Source organism: Phaethon lepturus, unplaced genomic scaffold (assembly GCF_000687285.1).
Source record: "Phaethon lepturus isolate BGI_N335 unplaced genomic scaffold, ASM68728v1 scaffold11023, whole genome shotgun sequence".
Taxonomy (NCBI): Eukaryota; Metazoa; Chordata; class Aves; order Phaethontiformes; family Phaethontidae; genus Phaethon; species Phaethon lepturus.
This window is the reverse complement of record NW_010531222.1, coordinates 598-17,734: the sequence shown is the minus strand read 5'-3', so window position 1 is coordinate 17,734 and position 17,137 is coordinate 598. Positions and strand designations below refer to the sequence as shown.

General features: G+C 46.9%; 1 protein-coding gene across 1 annotated transcript in view; it reads left to right on the top strand.

Annotated features, from left to right (window-relative positions):
• The window catches only part of LOC104618784 (neurotensin receptor type 1-like), a 14,798-nt gene extending 1,902 nt beyond the window's left edge, over positions 1-12,896 (top strand). Inside the window, exons 2-3 of the mRNA XM_010284467.1 lie at positions 10,050-10,140; positions 12,509-12,896. Coding sequence (XP_010282769.1) covers positions 10,050-10,140; positions 12,509-12,758 — 341 coding nt within the window. The 3' untranslated portion in view covers positions 12,759-12,896. The remainder of the gene's footprint in view (positions 1-10,049; positions 10,141-12,508) is intronic.
• Positions 12,897-17,137: the final 4,241 nt, after the last annotated feature.

Here is a 17,137-nt window from a genome sequence, read left to right as displayed (position 1 = left end):
CTCAGGTGGGTATTCATAACTTCATGGAGAAACTAGACAGAACTTTGATCTCCATGGATGAAGACAGAAAGAGATGCAGGGTTTTTTTAAATTCTTATAAACAACCACATTTAGGGTAATCACAAACAATCCTTTTCTTTTGCCTTTGCTTGTAGATATGTAGAGCTAAAGAACAGACTGCTCATACGCAAAGACTCTCTGAAAAAGCAAAATTAGCCCAGCATTTTAATGATTCGGTCAACAGCAACTTAAGCCTTGCATACATTACCTTATTCCTTTTCTTTTTCTGCAGAGCTTTGGTTCAGACAAAGGTTAAATAAAAGATCCTGCACCCAGAAATTGAGCTGTACTGCAAAATATTGGTTTAGTGGTTTAATTAAATTAAATAAGCTGAGGAAAAGACCAAAGAATCTGGTACCTTAAATTGACAGATGATAGAGCAAAAGCTGTTCAAAAATAGTATCCCAAAAAATCTAATAAAGTATGCCAGCACTGGTTATAAACTGCAAGAGTCCTCATGTGCATCAGATGGTGAGAGTTTGATAGCAGAAAGCTTTCTCACCGGTGCTTTTCTCGGCAAAGCTCTTGGTAACTGAAGTGCTTTGGCCAAGGCCACATTTTTGACAAGGAGAGAAATCCCTAGAGAAGGCACCAAGAACCTCCATGAGGTTCTCCAGCCGGTTTTCACGCGGGATGCATCCCACCGCGCGCGCTACGCCCGGGCCAGAGCCAAGCCCTGGCTCCGAATGCCGCGCTGGGAGATGCCTACTGAGAAAAAGGAGGGCAAAACCCAGGAGACATTAAATTCCCTGTAATTATCTTGTGGGGCTGTGGCGTCTCTGCACCCCAGTTAACCATCATCCACAGGGGGATAAGAAGTGAGTCTTGCTTCGGCACCGAGCCTGCGAGGACGGGGCCATGCGAGTCCCTCGGCTCCCTCCTATCTTCTTCTGCTGCTTAAGGCTTCTGCCTACTGCCACTTAGTGAGAAGCTGCCTTGTCTCACTTGCGCTACAACAGCTCACCTCTCTCTCTACCCTTTTAGTATTATATACGCTGTTAATATCGAGAGGAGAGAGCTCTGCGTGAAAAATAACAGACAGCTAAATGTACGCCTGCTGTTCCCGGGGCACTGCTCGGTGGGGGTGGAAGCGCATCCCTCGCCAACGGGTCCACGTTTCCCCCGAGGCACTGAAAAACACCCCTTCCTTCTCTGAACAATAAGCTTCATTTCATTCTCCTTCTTCTCCAGGCAAATGTTTGCTTTTGCCATGTACTGCAAAAGCTGAGAAAAGTTAGCAAAGGTGAGGGTTTCCGTCTGGAGCCTGAAATGGTGTAAAAGTGGGTCAGACGTGGCCCCGTGGGGCATCTCTGCGGTGCTACCCCAGCAGCAGGGCTGAGCTCCCCTCCCTGCTGGGAAGGCAACGTGAGCGCGGCCGCTTGCTCCTTTTCTGGACCGAGGAAGATCCAGCAAATAAGAAATCCACCGTCAGTTCTGTCTGTGAGTCACCACATCATGCAGAAAGGCTTTTTTAACTCACAAGAGTGAGTGAAGTCCTGCTTCGTTTCATTTTTCAGATGCACTTGATTACTGCAGGTGTTTGATTCACATTTGCTTTTCTCACCTGTTCCTTGCAACTTTTTTTTTAATAAACCAGATCCCTGAGCTGCCTGAAAAGTAGCAAAAAAAAAAACCAAACCAAGGACACACATGATTTATCCTGGGATCCGTGGCAGCCAAAACCATGTACGCAGTCTAGGCCAGTTTACGGAAGAGAATGGGAAAAGAAAAATGACGCTCGTCCACACTAATAAAACTGTTGGCACAAAATCAGAGCTTCATGAGGGTCAAAGTATTCTCCATTTCCAAAAATGAACTTTGCCCTGAATTACAGAGAGCTTGAATTTGTTTTAAGAAATGTTTCAGAACTTGTAAAACTAGTGCTCAGAAAAGAAATTTTTGCAGTTCATGGTGCGCAGAGCTGTTGGATGAGGTCAGAGCGGCAAACACCTTCCTTCCTTCTTCCAGATCTACTCAGATTATGTATTTATTTACATTGAAATAGGAGCTAAAAATGGTCAGGCTAACAGCTTCATCCAAAACACCCACAACATCATTTTCCTCCTCTTTCCTAGCGTTTGTGTATTTTCTTGATTCTGTCTGACTTTGGTGATGTACAAAATAATTAGGAAGATCAGGATCAAAGAACATTTCAGCGCTGCTGCCTGGGAGCCAGCTCGTTAGTTCATTAAGCATGAGATTTCTGATTGTAATTCCCTCTCTTGCTGTCAGCGTTCACCAGGTGTGAGGATCCAAACGCAGAGAGCTTGAAGCGCTGGCAGCTTCCCAGCCCTTTTGTGAGGATGACAGGGCAACGTCTGCACCAGCGCTGCCGCTAAAAGTACCTGCCGCCACGAGACTTCCTGCCCTCCTGCAGCCACCCCTCCAATATTCCTTCCCCTTCCCCAGTTATAAACCACCTCCGTTTTTTGTTATTATTCCTTGGCTGTGTTGTAGTGCTGGGAAGCCGCGTCTCCTGTGTGATGTCATGGCAGGGTGAAGCTTCTCTGATTGCGTAGCCTGGTACTCCAGTCACGTGATCACAGAGTCACCCAATTACAGCATCATTAAGGTTGGAAAAGACCTCTAGGATCATCAGGTCCAACCACCAACCCAACACCCCCAAGCCCACTGAACCGTGTCCTGAAGGGCCACGTCTACACGGTTTTTGAGCACCTCCAGTGATGGTGACTCCACCACCTCCCTGGGCAGCCTGTTCCAAGGTGGAAAACGTCCTAAATAAATCCAGACTTTAGCACTAAGTCTTAAACACACGCACGCACACGTGCACCCTTCAGAATAAGCAGCCTTCAGCAGGCAACACCTCGCGTACGCTGCCCAGACTGTTGCACACCGTATCCAGACCCAGAGAGCCAATATGAATCCTCCCCGTTTCAGCCTCACATTTCCAATCAGCTGCTCAAAAATCAGGATATATTGGAGCTTGGCTCAGGCTGAAAGCACCGTTTGACCAACACGTCTTCCCAAAAGGAGTCAGTTTTGTGACATGGACTAATTGTCCCCATCAACACGCCAGCCTGCAGCCCATTCTCCTCCGAGCAGCCTCCAACACCTCCCGGCCGCCTGTCGGATCCGTTCCCGCCGTGGATGGAAGGAAGGAGTAATTGAACGGCACAGCTGAGCTCTGATAACAACGCTGAGACAAATTGATGGACACCCAGAGGAGGTTTGCGCATCCCCGGCTGGACGCTGGCTAAGCCGATTATAATGTGATTAGTTCCAGGTAGCATTTGCTGCGTTACAGAAGCTGCTTAGTGAAAGCAATTATAAAGCACTTAGAGAGGCTTAACCAATTAAAAGAATATCCTTCAGTCTCCCACAGCTGGCTGGGTGATGCCTCGGCAAGATGCTTTTCAGGAGATGAAATCGAACCATATATTTTTACTGAATGAAGCATCCACGTGGTCTGCCTTTCATTAATTTGTGCGTTAACAATTCCCCTTCTGAACAAAGGTTTGGAAGAGTCCATTCACTTCTCCTCACCGACGTTGCAAGTCTGAGCAACCCGTTTCAGGAGGAGAATATTGCTATGAGAGTTAGCGTAACCGTCCCGCGAACAGGAATAACAAATAGCAAATACTTTGCAGCCACAATACACAGAAGAGCACCAGCCTGGACATCTGCTCCTTAAACGGTCGTATTTCATTATTCCTATATTCTAAGGAAAGCAGATTTGTCCATGAGTCATTTCTTTAGCGAGAAAGGAACTAAATTCATGTCAGTTTGTACCCCGAATAAAAAGTCTGGGCAACTCCAAGTGGAGTTCAGCAAAACCCCTGTGACATTAAGGTGAGTGGAAGCTGCGCTTAACGGCTGAAGTGCCACGCTGAAATTCAGGAGGATAAATTAGCTATATAACAGTTGTAAATATTTCCCAGAGATGTTCATACGCGTAGGTTTACTTTCCAGCCCGCCAAGGGACATAAAGAGAGCAGTGTTGGAGCACTCTATAAACACCCTCTGAGGAGCAGGAAGGGACCGTGGCTGCACCCCTTGGACAAGGAGACTCTTTTTCCTCCTCTCCCAAGACGTGTCCCTTTGCTGGCACCGCAGCTCAGCCTGGCCAGGCATTTCTACCAGGACTCCGGCTCCCGTGGCTGCGTCTCTGGAGACATCCCTAGGGCTGGTCGCACCCAGCAAGCAGATTTTCCAGGTGTTAAACCCCGTCCGTATGAGTGTTTAAAAAGCTAACCGATGCGTTTTTAAACATCCAGTCTGGCCAAGGCCTTAGTCACTGCAGAAGCATGTAGTAAATGCAGCCCCAGGGTCCCTCTGGAGAGCAGAAACCGTTCTGGGAGGAACGAAGGACACGTGAAACTCAAAACCCGAGGGGAAAGAAGAAAGGGGCTGCAGAGGATGCCGGTTCAGGTTATACCTGCTCTTACCAAATAGAAAGAGCCCTGAATCTGGTGAGGAGGAGACAGGAGCCTTTATCTGTCCCTCAAAGGGGAAATTTTCTTTCATTCTTCTTCCTTCTCCAAACACCTGGACATCCTGGGGGGGAACGGCACAAATGAAGTTTAAATGGAATCAAGAAAATTCTTTAATTTCCAAAAAAATAATTACCTTTGATGGAAACTGGGGAAGAAGCCCCAGTTTGCACTGGGTCAGCAGTGACGTGCTGCTTGTTGGAGCCTGTGCTTGTGCTAGCTTTAACCTTCATTTTCTGCCTTGCTCCTTATGGACGAAACCGATGCCCGTGGGTGATTGAATCACCAGCGTGAGCAGGGGCAGGAATTCACATCCATTTTCAAATCTGTCAGCTGAAGCCATTGAAAATCAGGGCTGGAGGATATAAAATACACTGGTTTTGCACGCCAAAAAGTTTTTCTATTCGATCTGCTGTCTCAACGCCGTTAACAAAGAGGTATTTAGGGGATCATGGCTCCTTTCAAGCAAGATAGCATCTTCTACCCCATAATCCAAAAAAGATACATAAAACCAGACAATCCTCCCCTAGCAGGAAAAAAATGAAGGAAAATTATACAGAAAGACAAAAAGCAGATCTCTGGCTGCTGGGAATGGAAATGAAGGAGTCAAATCTAATGTTTACACTGCTCAGTAACATGTGCAAGAGCACAGGGGGGTTGTATCCAGCAAATGCTGCATGTTTTCAGTGGTGTCTAAAGGAGCTGAGGGCTCCCCAGGCCCATTGCTATTCCCAGTTTCTCCTTCTTTGCTCTCCTGAGTACTACTGGTGCATACTGGTGGTCCCCATCCCCTCTGACTTTTATGGAAATCCTTTGTTCCGCAGCCTTGTGACCCAAATACCAGCATAAGCAGTTTTAATTTTACTAGGCTCATACCCACCCTTGAGGCTGCCACAATCCCTCGTTTGGGGCCCGCCGGTATAAATATTGCCTCCGATCTGTCAGGTAGTGCATGGCGTTAATGCAAACAGTGCCTCGAGGTTTAGCGAGGCAGTGCCAGATACATCTACCCTTGGCTCAGCTTTTACCATCCCTCCTATTAGACGGCACGGTGAAACTTGCTCCCCTTCATGAGAGACTCTCTTGTAACGGCATTGACTAAATAAGTATATAAAACCCATGAGCGTTGAGTAGACCAGAAACCAGCATTAATGCAAATCCCCGACACGAGCCCCATAACGCTGTCATATACGTTGCAGCTGGAGCGTGCATTCCTCGGGCAGCGTTGGAGACACGCGGCCGCTGCTGAGCTGAAATGCAGAAACGGCTGAGATGTTGTTCCGATGGGTCAGCACGTACCCAAACAGCTCCCGCCTTTGCTCAAGAATCACAACGCGCTGTCCCCCAGCTCTATGCATTTCAGCTCCCCTTGAAACGCAGAGAAAAAGAATAAATCGGCCAAAATAATCTGAACAAAACGATCAAGGAAGGATGGATCTGAGCTCCTCTGTAAAAGAGGGAGCAGCATCTCTTTTCTCCCTCTCCTGGAGAGACAGGAGGACAGGACGGAGGGATGGCCACCCCGCAGCCGCCGGGCGGTGGCTCGGCAGGACCTGGAGGGGATGGAGGGGCTAAAGCGAGGAGGAAAACACCCTCCGAGTGCTTCGCACCGCAGCAGACCCCGGGGTCCCGCGTCAGGCGGCCGTGGCAGCGCGTTACCCACCGCCGCCCCGGTGCTCGGCGTTACGCCGAGCCTCGGGTGGCCCCAGAAGAGGGATGGCGGGGCTGAAAATCCCTCCTGAGCGTGGCTCCCATGCCCAGCTGAGCTGGCCACCAAGCCCCCACCAAGGAGTTTTTACATGTGATGAATTGCTCCCTGCTCATGCTAAACCCAGCCTGAGTTTTTCGAGATGTTGGCCCTGGAGAAGGGCTGTCTCCCAGCCTCAGCTGCAGGATACACACGCGGTAAAATAAAATGCTCAGTGCGATCTAATATAATATAATTTCCAGGATTGCTTCCACATCTAGTTTAGTCTGAAAATCAAGACTGGCACAGTTTAAATCTTCTTTTGCACAATGAAAAAGACGTCACTCAAAATCTATGTTTTCCTCTGCAGGACTTCCTGCGCGATAGACAAACAAGGGCTCGTCTCTCCACTGCTTCTCCTTCCTCTCTCCCCTTCTTCCTTGGGGTGCAGTTCAAATGGACAGAGAATAGAGCCATGATAAGAGAAAATAGAAAGCCACAGGATGCGGGTTTTAATACACTTTTAAATTGGGAGTTGGATTTAGAAGGGAAATGAAGATGCAGCTCAGTGGAAGGATCATTCCCCAGCATCCCCAGCACGCCAAGGTCGGCTTGCTCTGGCCTCTTCTCTGCTCCCCAGCCCTGGGCTCGTTTGGCACCTCCTTTGCTCAAATGTGGGAAATATCAGAAGTTCATGGAGCAGCTCTGCTCCTACTAAAACTACATTGAATTAATTAGAAGTGAGGGACGGGTCTGGTTTATTTTTAGTTCAAAAAATAGAGGCAGGAAATCTCCAACCTCACCAACACCGTTCCAGTCACCCCCACCACACGTGGGGTCAAACCCTTCCCCAGGCAGGGCTCAGCTCCAGCAGGCTGACCTGCTCCATCTTAGTCCATCAAAACAACCCTCGTGTGAAGCCTCAAGATGATGGAGAACAGGTCCTAGGAGCCAGTAACGAGAAAGAATCATTTTGGCAGCCACTTTGTCCATCATTTGTTTTACAACTCATCCTTTTTGATAAGCATGTGCCCGGGGAGGCACAAGACAGAAGCAAAAGGCACCAGGTATCTGACAGAAAAGGGCATTTTGACGCTGCATTAGATGAAAGTTAACACATTCCCGCGTTTCAAGTTCATCCCTGGGGAGGGGACCCAACAGGGCAGGATTGCCACCCTAAATCTGCTTGATCCCTTGTACGGTAAAACTGAAACATACGGATTACGGGTGACAAATACAGGTCAGGGTCTCCTAATCTGCACGGCAGAGGCTGGTGGCACAGAACCGCACCGCGTGCTACCCAGCGGGGATGTCAAAATCAGACCATAAGTGTCTCCGATGCACTTAACTATGTGTTTAATAGCGTTTTAATTGCAGAGTGATCGCACGTGATATTACAAAATTACCACAGTTTACTTAATTGACTATTAATTCGCTGAGGTTAAGCAGATATTTCTCTCCATATGTGTTTTTGCTCCTATAGATCCCTGCCTCCATATTATTTGGCACGGCATTGTCTGAGCAACAGAAGCAGAGATCCTGTCCCAGGAGAAAGCCATTTCCATTTAACGTGTTGGTAAATTTAACAGGCAGATGTGTAAGACTTAAAATTGGCTGTAGAAAGAATCCAGATCCCGCTGTTCTTAAAGAGCTGCGTGCAGGGGTAAGCAGCTGGAAAGTGCCAGTGCATGGAGGTTCCTGCAAAAATTATGATCTGCACAAACGATCCCGTGGTGGGAGCCATTTGGGAAGCTGCTTTCACAGCCTGAACGTCCAGCTAATCCGGTACAGGCACTGGGAAAGCAGAGGGAGCAGAGCTGTGACGTGGTCTCGCTCCCGCTGGCCCGCGGCTGATGGATGGAGGCGCAGAGGCTGGAGAGGCTTCTCCTGTGGCCCCTGGGAGGGATCTCCTGGGGAGTCACGGGTGGATGGCTCCACGCAGGGCAAACCAAAGGTCCATCCGACAGAGAAATTAATTACTGGAGGTGGGCAAAAGCAGGTGCCCAGAACTGTGAAAGAGCAGGGCAGGCATCCAGCACTCCCGCCGAGCTTCCTGGTGGTCCTCCCCATTTCTCCTGTGCCACATGTCATTTCTGGGCTGTGCCCAGCAAAGTCCCAGCAAAGCTCCTCAGGGCAGGCTCAGACGCAGGTCAAATTCCTTCACTTGACGGCATCTGAAGAGCTGCAGGCCGTCTAGTGATGGATTACATCTGCGATCACAATGACCATATAGTAGCCAAAAATATTCAGATTGAAATAATGAATTCACTTGGACAAGAGAATAAAAACAGACCCTCCAGCCTTCTTTCCAAAACATGTCCCTTCAGCTGCCTAAAACTTTATTGAATAAATGGCTTTTGCAGCATTCTTGGAAGATGCTCTCATACATCGTGCAGGATGATGCTAAAAATATATAACTATCTCCATTGTTACTTATGTGTTTGGTAAGAGAGAAGGCTGTGAGCACGGGGCTGGACGCCAGGAATTGTTTCGTTTCTGTACAAGTTCAGCAGTGACCCTGCTAGTGATGACGCCCACAAAAATAGGGCACAGACACTTCCCTCCCCACTCCCCTGCTGAAGCCTCCCCCGTGCCTCTCAGCCGAGTAACGGTGATGGGGAGATGCCACCACAGCCAGACTTGCTCCTCCCGGACCGCGCTTTTCAAGGGAGACACATCTTCTGCATAGCTCCTCCATGAGCTGTGGCATAGTCCCTGTGGGACGACAGCTTCTGGGTTTGGGACATACCCACAGAAATATTTTCAGTCCCAAGGCAGGAGGAAGAGCCGCCTTCGCCTCCGCCTGCCAAACCGGCATCGCACCGGTGGTGAAGAGGGCTCTGCTGCTTCCTAGCCCTTCACAGGTCACATACAGGACAAGAGTGATGTAGAGCAAATTTGGGTTAAAAAATTAACATAATTATTTTATTTAGCCTTTATTTTCTTCTTGGCTTTTATTGTATTATGTTTTAACTGAGATTTCTTTATTTCCTGCAAGGATTCTGCCAGAATCCTGTCGTCTCACAGAGAGGCTGAAATGCATATTACAAAAGGAAACAAATCTTTCCCTCGATTGCCTGATGTATCTACTTTTTAATCTAGATTGACAAACACACTCTACCAACAGCTCTTTTACCCTTCAGACTTTTTGCATTTTATTTTCCAGCGTTCGATGTCCTTCAGCAGGCACGTGGAAAGGAAAAAAAAACCATACCATCTTTCCCCGCTTACCCTTTAATTAATTGTTTTTATTACGGCAACGTCCAGACCCAAACGCCTTGTAACCGCTGTCTCAGGTATTGCACAAACACAGAACAAGGGGACAAGCCCTGCCATCCGAAAGCAGCTCCCGAGGCCGTTCAGCGACCCCCAGCGCTGTGGGGACGGCGGCCGGGGGCTCCCCGCAACGAACTAACGGGCTCGTGGTGTCCCTGGCTCCCTGTCTACCTGGATGAACAACATACATGAACTGTCTCTGCGACTGCTTTGGACAAAATACCCCGTGCCACGAGGGCGTGAAACACAAGGACAGATGCAAATACAGTTTCGTTTAAGCCAGTGTCTGAACTAGGCATCGGCAATCCTTTATCTGATGGCACCGTCTTTTGTTCATGATGCCACTGCCCCCGTGCTTATCGCTGCTTTTTATTATTTCTGCTGTGCTTGTTTTTACAGACATTTGCAGGCTGGGTGTCCCTCAGGGTTACTAACTCTTTACACAACAGCAATAGAATAACAAAGTGGGGCTTTAGGAAAACAGTTTACGGCAATAAAGACCGCACGGGCAGGTCCTTTTCTCACCCATGAAGAAGTGCTCACGAAAAGCAATGGGCTTTTTTCATACCTTGCAGGTGCTGTGGTGATTGCCTTCGTGGTCTGTTGGCTCCCTTATCACATCCGGCGGCTCATGTTTTGCTACGTCCCCTCCAGCCACTGGACAGAGTGAGTCACGGCCCGGGCGACGAGCTCGCCCCGTGCCAGGACGGGGTGCGGGGTCGGGCTGGAGCTGGGGCCACCAGCGCACTTGGGGATGGAGGTGGGGATCTGGGAGCGAAGGCGTTCTCCGTGCGAGGGGCTAAAGCCTCAACCTCCTAATTGTTTCGGTTTTTTCTTTCGGGTTTCCTACCATGATTGCCAGCCAAATTAATAGTCCTAGTTTTATCATCAAAATCCCCCGGGTGTGGGTGAAGGAAGCATTAGCTTGAACCGAAACGCATCACCAGCCCCTCCTTCCGTGGCTGCGACCACAGGCTCGCCCCCGTTAACAAGAGCCGTGGATATTCACCTCTGACAGCCCTTGATGCAACACGATGACATTTGGACACGGGGGTTTATACACCCGGAGTGGATTGCTCCCTCTGTGGTGGAGATATCGATCACCAGCCCTAAGACGGAGCAGCTCCTGTCAACACACAATTTAGCTCCTCGACACCACATTTCCTTAGTGATAGGACAGACTACACAGGTGGGGAAATAACTGCACTGCCTACTGAGGCTGGCGCAGGTTATTTACTGGGTTTTGCAGGGAGTGGATCAAAATTAAATACTGGTAGTTGCCGCTAATTAGAAAATGTCCAAATTCTCAGAGAATGTAGGGATAACTGCACGCCTACGCTGAACGCACCTGCGTTGTTCACAGGTCTGCAAGGGCACACAAGCAGCTCCGCGCAGCCCTTCTGCCATGGCAGGCCAGGTTCCACAGCAAAGCAGCCACGGAACCGATTATTCATTTTAAATAAGCAGTTAAGCAGTAATGATGTCTGAGGATATACACCCAGGTAGCCTGAGATGCCATGAGGTGTACTTGGTGAAAAATGTGTCTTTTCTCCCATGGTGTTACATCCCTCTTCTCTCTGGGATCGGGTCTGTTACCTGCAATGAACAGGAAAAGAAAAAAAATCTACAATACCAAAAAGCAGAGCAACTATGAGACATTAAAATTTCATAAAAACCAAGCATAAAAAATAGTAATTTATGGTATAGCAGTCTACTGAATGGAATTGTACATCCATCCGTAGTAAAAACCAAAACCTATCTTCAATCATGAAAACAGAGCTCTAGGCACACACTGGGACAAACTGTTGTTTCTTGTTTGCTTTCCTATATGGAAAGCACTTAAAGCAGCAATCAATTATATAATGGCTGCATTTGCTTTGAGCAAGAGGGGTAGAGAAGTCTGTCTGCAGTTAGTGTGAATTTATGCATTGTGGCTGCATTTAATCTTTTCTTTCCCCTTTTAAGCCATGAGTGATTTTAGGAAAACATTGCATTTACGGGCATATTTTGAATGGTGAACTGTCAGTATGGTAGCAAATCAAGAGCTTGCAGCAGCCTGACATGTTCATTTATAAATGCGTGTCCCTGCCCCTGAAGAAGAGAAATTTTTGCTATATTTATTCTTTACAATAACACAGAGAAACTCTGCTTGTAAGAGCTGGATGGGCCATGCAGTACTTGGCAGTGCTGAAGGGGTGTGGGGGGATCAGTGATGTACTCCAGCACACGCCTATTTATCTTTTGTTAGACAGTGCTCAGACTAACAAAAAGGTCTGCAATTTCCACTGAGATAAATGATCCTGGGGAACATCTTCTTGAAAATGAGTCCCACGTTGTTTATAAATGCTTTACCAGCTCAGAGCTGTTGATCTCAGTTGTCCCAAGGAAAGATAATTTCAAAAGAAAAACAATAACTAAGCATTTTCAACAAATTCTAGTTGAAAACATTATATTGTGATGGTCAGGATGTGTTTCAAACGCATGCTATCATCAATTTACCCCCAGAATAGAGAATGTTATCCCGGATTACAGACAAATCCCAACCCAGGAACCCATTGAATGAGCTGATGCAGCTCTCACTGCCAAGAAGAGGAGAGAGCTGCATCTGTTACTGGATCTTGGCTCTTCTGCAGGCTCTGTAGACCAGAACTGCAGCCAGAAAAGTCAAGCTAATGTATATGCATGACTCAGAAATAAATTTCCATCTGGCTTCTCAGTTTTAAGCATGTCTATTTTTGAAGACAAAATGAACACGCAAGGTAAATATCACATCCGGACGAAGGGCATAAATAAGTTTCTAACTGCTAGTGATTGGGGTAGGGCATTTGTAGAGGCATTTGACCTATGCTTGGCCAGTCCCAGTTGAAAATATAGATGTTTTTTCTGGTGGCTCATGCCCCATTGGTAAGCTCATGTCCCCAGCTGATAAAGGTTAGCTGAAAAAACAGCTCATGTTTTTCTCACCCTTGTGACTTTGAATTATTTCAGTTGTCTACACTCTACTTAGATTTTTATCTTTCATCTGTTCTTGCAGTTTCCTTTTCAACTTCTACCACTACTTCTACATGCTGACAAACGTCCTCTTCTACGTTAGTTCTGCAATCAACCCCATCCTCTACAACCTGGTGTCTGCAAACTTCCGACAGATCTTCCTCTCTACACTCACACTCCTGTGCCTGCCATGGAGGAAGAAGAAGAAACGACTGGCCTTCACCAGGAAATCCAACAGCATCTCCAGCAACCACACATTTTCCAGCCAAGTCACAAGGGAAACTACATACTGAAGCCAACGGAGGAAGGGAAATGCATTTCATCGTGGAGTCAAAACTTGAGAGAGGCCTCTGTGACTTTCATGCATGGTCTCCAAATTCACGTAACACAAATGTGTTTAGCAAAGTCATTTTTGTTGGAAAAATAGGCTTCATTCTGCCAGTAACTCTGAGGTTATTTTAAAGCATTGGCCTTGCCTCTTGTGAGTAATGTCTACACGTTTTGTAACTTCAGCCTGGCATAAATCCAGATGCAGTGTTAACTGGGAAGCCGAAGTATCTTAAACTTAGGCAAAATCATACTGCGTTTCATCCTTTTCTTGATGCAGAGATGCCATGTTCACATCCAAGAGTTTGAGATCAAGTCTCTCGATGGCACCAAGCAGAGAGTCTGATGAGGAGGAAGCAGTTTTGAACAAAAAGGGATGTTTCTGGAGAATAGACGTGCTCATCCGTGGGATGTTCAATGAACAAGGAGTGAAAACTCAGGGAGCCAGGCGGTTATTTTAGAAATACATCTAAATTATGAGTAATATGACCCAGGTGCTCAAGAGAGCCGCTCTGGCTCCTTGAAATTAAATAACAACAGATGATGCCTTACCTAGATCAGGGTGGCTGTGGCCTGGGGGAATGGGGGCCATCTTTCACTTTAGGGCATATATGGTGCCTGGCACAGTGAGCCCCCTCTCTCACTGGTACTGGTACTGCAACACCAATAAATAACAAAGTCTCTGGCAAAGTCAAGAATGCAGAAACTGTGCCCAGCTGGAGTGCTGAAAACAGAAATGGAAAATATGACTTACGCCATACAGCCGAATCCTATTTTTCACCAGGGAGAACAGTTAGCCAGCCTGCATTAAGAGGTGAGAAAACTCCAGGCTCATGAGGGCTCCAGGCTGCTGAGATAACAGCAATCTGCCCCAATTCTGTGGGACCTTCGGATTTTTCCCATTCTTATTTCAGTTTTACTTGTTTCCTCACCATTTTCACATATTGACATCTCATAGGTTATAGCATTTGTAGGCAGAGGGGCCTCTTGTTCTACATGTTCTTTTTTTTCTTTTTGCTACCAGACCTGTTGGCACACTGATCTGCACACACAAATCTTCAGATAGTACAAAAGAAGAACATAAGAAGGTCTAAACAGGGGAGTCTTAGCTCTAAAACAGTTTTATTTTAACAAGCCAGAGGAACAGAAACAAGACCTGAAAAGTCTCTTCGAAATTTCTCAGCTGGCCAGGATAGGTAGCATGAGGTTTTCTCCCATCTGGTTCCACCTCTTAACACTCTACTATGCGATGCAACAAATTGCTCCAGAGCCTTTAGTAACAGGAGTCACAGGCCTCTGGGACAAGCTAAAGGGCTTTCACCACTGTCACATCACCAGATGGTGACCTGCATGAACCTAGAACCAACCATCCTGTGCAACCCCTGCTGTGATTTTGCTGGTGGTGACCTTGTGTCCCCTCCCACACTGTTAGGAGAGCAGAGCTTGTCTCCTTATGATGACGAACTAGAAGAGTCGCTTGGCTCAATTCAGCTTTCTGGGCTTTGCCCATCCCATGTTGCTCTTCAACTAATGAGCACCCTTGGTACATGACAGAAGTCTCAATGCTGGAGATGTGGATCTGGCCCCAGTGAACAGTCACACAATGATGGAGATCACTTACTGATCCACTGGGTACTGGTGACTTCTCCTGCTTCAGATACACTATCATAGAATCATAGAATAATCTCAAGTTGGAATGGACCCATCAGGATCATCAAGTCCAACTCCCTGGACTGATGGTTTAGGTCCTACTGGGCTCAGGACATAGAGAAAACACCTGTGGGGCATTTGCTGTGAGCTGTGAGTGACAGCTGTCTACTTCTGAGGCATTTATAACCCGGCAGTTGTATAGCTAGCTACCGTGGTAGACCTGGCCCCCATCAGCCATGGCTCCAACCACACTTCCCAGGGTGGGAGATTATTTTATTGCATAGTACAGAACCACTCCAAAAGGGCTCCAAATAGAAATCAGTGGGCCTTTAGTTTTTTCTAATTCAGCCAAACTACAGGCTCTGTCCTATCATGCCTTCTTTTAATTTCTTGCCCTGGTTGTACCAAACAGAGGGCAGAGATTATACCCAACAAAGCACTTTGGTTGCTCATGCACAGTTGACTCCTTTTTGGCAAGAAAAGCAGGTAATGGCACAACTGAAAATAAGCAAAAATGAGACTGGTCTCTCTTTGGAAGGAAATCTGTGAGGAACCAGCAAATGTTATCTGTGTGTGTGTTAGAAATGGCTTGGGCAGGTTAAAGAAGATGCTCTAGAAGACCTGTACATACCTCCTCGTGGGAAAGTCCAGGTACGATGAGCAGCGGAGGAGGAGTCTTAATGTCACACACTTAACACTGGCCTTCCAGGTGAGACACTGTTTGAATGTTTCTGGAGAGGACCCAGATTTTTTAACTTCACCTCCAAATAGAGTCAACAGCTGGGAGGTGGTTTCTGAAACCTTCCGCAGAAGCTGTAACTGTGTGTTGCTTTGACTTTCATTAGGATTTCACATCCTGCATGTCTCAGTTGCTTTTGAAATGTTAAACATTATTAGTATACTTCCTCAACACTAACCTGCTGAAATGTGCTTGATTATCTTGGAAAACACTGTACAAAAAGTGTTGTTTCACAAAAGATGCTCAGCTTAGATTTTCATGATTGAGATACACTGGCAGCTTACAGAATATTTGATCATAGCTCAGAGAAAGCGGTAGGTTTATTTTTGGTTTGACGTGAAAATGGGAACAAGCTGGAGTAAAACCAAACTTACCACAAACTTTCCTCAATGTTTGTTGGGCTACTCGAGTCCCGAAGAGCTGACCGTTCGGGGGGATTTATCCGAGCAGTTTGCTGGCTTCTGCAGCTCTGTTCCTGCAGTTTAACATGGGAGCAGACCTCAGCCTATGGCCTTAATCTGAGATCGCATCTCAAAGCTACCTCTTCCACTGGCCAGATCTGACTACCTGAGCTGAGAAGTGGAAGTTACAGCTGATTTCATCCTCTCCCCTCTTCTCCCCTAGATTTGCTATATTTGACCTAGAGTTTTAGTTCTGTTGAGTTCAAAGAAGTGAGGATCACTTACTGCAAGACCCCGTTTTGTGAAGGAAAGCATGATACCATAGACAAGAAAAAGATACAAACTGCCCAGTATATAGCAGAAAATTGGTTCTTCCCATGCCTTTTAACAACAGTTGAAGTACTAACCCAACAAGGGTTAGCTTTAAACCTAATTGAGTATAAGTGGCTTTTGCCTTTAGACAAAATGCATACTCCCATCCTTTGTATTCCTGTCTTGCCTGAAGTCTCCGCTGGGGCAGAGGGATGCGCGTTGGCACGGCTTGCTGTTAATCTATGCAAATTTCCCATAAGTGTTTTCGAACTGTTTGTTTCCACTAAAAAAAAAATCTGTTGAACCCACAGATATGAAGAGCTGCCAGATGGATTCTGAGAAATTCCCATCTGAAGAGAGTCTATCAAGTGACCTCTTCAAATATTATTTTGAGGTTTCATTTCTCTTCACAGTGTTCTTGTTAGGGCCATCCATTCGGCTGTGTGTGAAATCAGATTTCCAAAGTCATTACGCTATTCGGAAATTTCCCCCAGACGGGACTTTCTCACCAAAGGCCCCGTACACATCAGCGTTTGAACGCTCTGCTGAGCTTGTCTTTTTTGTAAAGCGCGTGAGACCTGTGCCCATAAAGGAGAAAACTAAATGGAAAAGTCAGTGAGGAGAGTTAGCAGGACACGTGCTGTAAACATGACGGTTGCACTTATAGCATCGAACGTTTAGCGAAACGCAGACCCAAGGCGTGCTCTTGCTGCAGACAGCTCGCGTTGCAGGTTTGAACCCATCGCCTGTGCGGCTGCCATCACTACCTGCCCCCGGGGGGGACAGACGTCCACGGGGCACGAGAGCACGAGCCCGGTATCCTCCTGGTTGTGTGGTTTGGTAGCTCTTTAAACAAAGCTGTATCTGCTAGAGCTCTGTCTGGTTCTTAACATTACAGCTCAACAAGTTCTTCTGTTTTCAGTCTGGATTCGCTTAGTAGGAAAACAGAAATTGCTAATCCAAAATTTCATGGCGCTGTGTCCTGGCTTTGTGATCAAGAGTCCTTCCCCAGCCGTGCCACCTGATAGTCCTTGCACATATTGTATTTATGGCAAATACTTTTTGAAGTGCACCTTTTCTTTTTCTGAAATACAAAATGTTGATGTGCTTTAATTTCTGTGGCCTGTTGCGCAATGGGGGAAAAAATGAATGTTAAAAGTGTGTCAGCATCTCCTTTGTAATATTTTCTGTGACAAAGGGAAGGAAGACGGTGTGAAATCCTTTTGTGTAGCAATGGAAAACA